This window comes from Coccidioides immitis (assembly GCF_000149335.2).
Source record: "Coccidioides immitis RS genomic scaffold supercont3.3, whole genome shotgun sequence".
Classification (NCBI taxonomy): Eukaryota; Fungi; Ascomycota; class Eurotiomycetes; order Onygenales; family Onygenaceae; genus Coccidioides; species Coccidioides immitis.
The window spans coordinates 3,052,240-3,054,492 of record NW_004504308.1 but is presented as its reverse complement, the minus strand read 5'-3'; the positions used below and the strand labels follow the sequence as shown (position 1 = coordinate 3,054,492).

The window sequence follows — 2,253 nt, the reverse complement described above, 5'->3', positions numbered from 1 at the left end:
GAACATTGACATTAATATGGTGAAATCCAGTTTTATCCCCTGGCTTAGCATACTTGGCATAATATGGATAGGAGATTAATTTCCAAGCATGATCAGATCTTGTCAGCACATACCATAGGTAGTACACAGGGTTCTGGCACATGAGTTGTTGGTCAATACTGTGATATATTGTTCTCAACCATCTGTAATTGTCATGACCTTCCATCATTCACTGATGATAGTAGTACATATCATATTCACCATTAACCCAAGTGAGTACTGTAGTGATGGCATCTTGTAACTTATTATTCCACCAGCACATTAGCTGGAGAATAACAACAGACCCAGTAATCTCCCATTCCTTCTGAAGATTGCTAGTGGTGAACTTGTTAACTCCAGTGATCTACACATATCAGTTAAAGTTAAACATTCTCATGTTTGCAATCAGAGGAATAATTGACTGATGTTTGAATTTGTAAATATCTAAAGCATCTTCAGCTCTAGCTGGTCTATTTGCCAAATGGAACCAGAGATAGATGCTGTCATTGGTCTTGACTGAGCCAATGTTGCAATAATTTCTATAAATGTGAGCTAAATGGTTGAGAAGCTCCTCTCTATTAAGTGTGTGAGTCTGCAACCCAAGTTTTGAAGCCATTAGTTTTGCATGGTTATAGCATAGATAGATATCAGCTTTCTTATTGCTAAATGCCTTTTCTAATTGCTCCAGAATGCAAATAAGCTCCAATTCTGAATGTATTTTAATACTCTTTATCTTTTGCAGGAGTTGCTGTTCAAATCCATGGCAACAGCAAGTACCAGAGCATACTGCTATGACAGATTCTTCACACTTGTGTTGAGGTATCTCTTCATCACTTTTGAGAGAAATAATGGACTTGTCATTATCATTTAAGTCTTGGAGAGTTTGGTGTACTGACATGGCTGCAATTCTTTCACTGCAGCACTTCAGAGCTTCTGATTGGCTGGATGGATTGGCCAGCACACTGGTGAATTCAAATGGCAGCTGTGATTGGCTAGTTTCAAATCCATGTGATCTAATTGACATTGTGCTATGTATAGAGGCTCCCAACATGTTGCAGCTATATGGCATAGACATTTCACTCATTGGAATGTCTCTTGGTGATCTTGGAGACTGCAGTTCTTCCAGTAGACCTCAGAAGCTGCTTGCAGTAGGAGAACTTCTAGCAATATCCTGAATTGAATGTTGGGAGCTGGATAACTGTGGAAGAGCCAATGGCTGTAGAAGACTGTAGTTGTCAATGGTAAGGCCCCATCAGCATAGAGCATCTCTTGAAGGAAGTTCACATATACAGTTAACTTCTTTATTGGCTGTAGTATAATCACCTGACAATATAGCTAAGCTCCAGCAATGTCCAGCTCCTGTAGCATCTAGTCTTCAGAGCACTGTGCTGTTAATATTATTGGCAAACTTATCCCAATTCTTGTAGACATTTAGAGTATGACAAAGCTTTTGTGCTGCTCACAGGCTCTTCACTTTTGACCATATGACATCAATCCTGTCAATACCCCATGTAGCAACAAGTCTATTCTTGATCTTTTGCATATCAATGTGATGTTGTTTGACATCCAGGGTAATCTTTCAAGCATCATGAAAATTGGCTTTGAAATTGGCGTGTGTAACATGTTACCAAGCTCTGAATCTTTTAACATATTGATAGAAATGGGCCACTAAGTCAGTAACCATATCAGTCACTCACATCAGTATGTTCATTAGTTCAATCTGTAGGCCATAGCAATGGTGCAGAGCTTGGTTATCAATGTATTCCATAGCTGCTGTTAGATTATTGAAGAAATGGCTATCCAGGTTGACTCCACTGTCTCTGGTAATAACCAGGCCTTGATTTTCAGGTGTAGAGGCTAGAGGAGGCAAGTTGCTTCATCCAGCCATTTTGAAGAATATCAGTAATCCAAAAAGAATTGCAAATGTCAGAATAACAAAATAGAAGGCAAGAAGAAGTGTTGAAAATGTTAAATCTGTGAAAAGAATCAAGCTTGAATGTAAAAGACAGTAGAAGCTTCAGAAAAGAAAAATCAGTCTTTAAATATCTTCTGAAAAATTCAGAAAAAGTGAAGACTTCTGCAAATAACAAAGAAAGAGAAACTTCCCAAATAAGCAAGCAAAAACTTCACTTTACAGGCAAATAAAAGAAACCTCCCAAAAGAGCAAGCAAAAACTTCACTTTTGCAAACAAAACACAACAAATTACACATCTTGTGGAGGTATAACAACAGCAA

At 38.1% G+C, this 2,253-nt stretch overlaps 1 protein-coding gene across 1 annotated transcript; it reads right to left on the bottom strand.

Annotated features, from left to right (window-relative positions):
* Positions 1-391: 391 nt before the first annotated feature.
* Positions 392-1,042, bottom strand: CIMG_13302 (uncharacterized protein; the record flags this gene model as incomplete). The annotated part of the gene is made up of 2 exons (XM_001240625.2): positions 392-610; positions 806-1,042. The coding sequence occupies 2 exons, from the start codon at positions 1,040-1,042 to the stop codon at positions 392-394; spliced, it is 456 nt and encodes a 151-aa protein (XP_001240626.2).
* Positions 1,043-2,253: the final 1,211 nt, after the last annotated feature.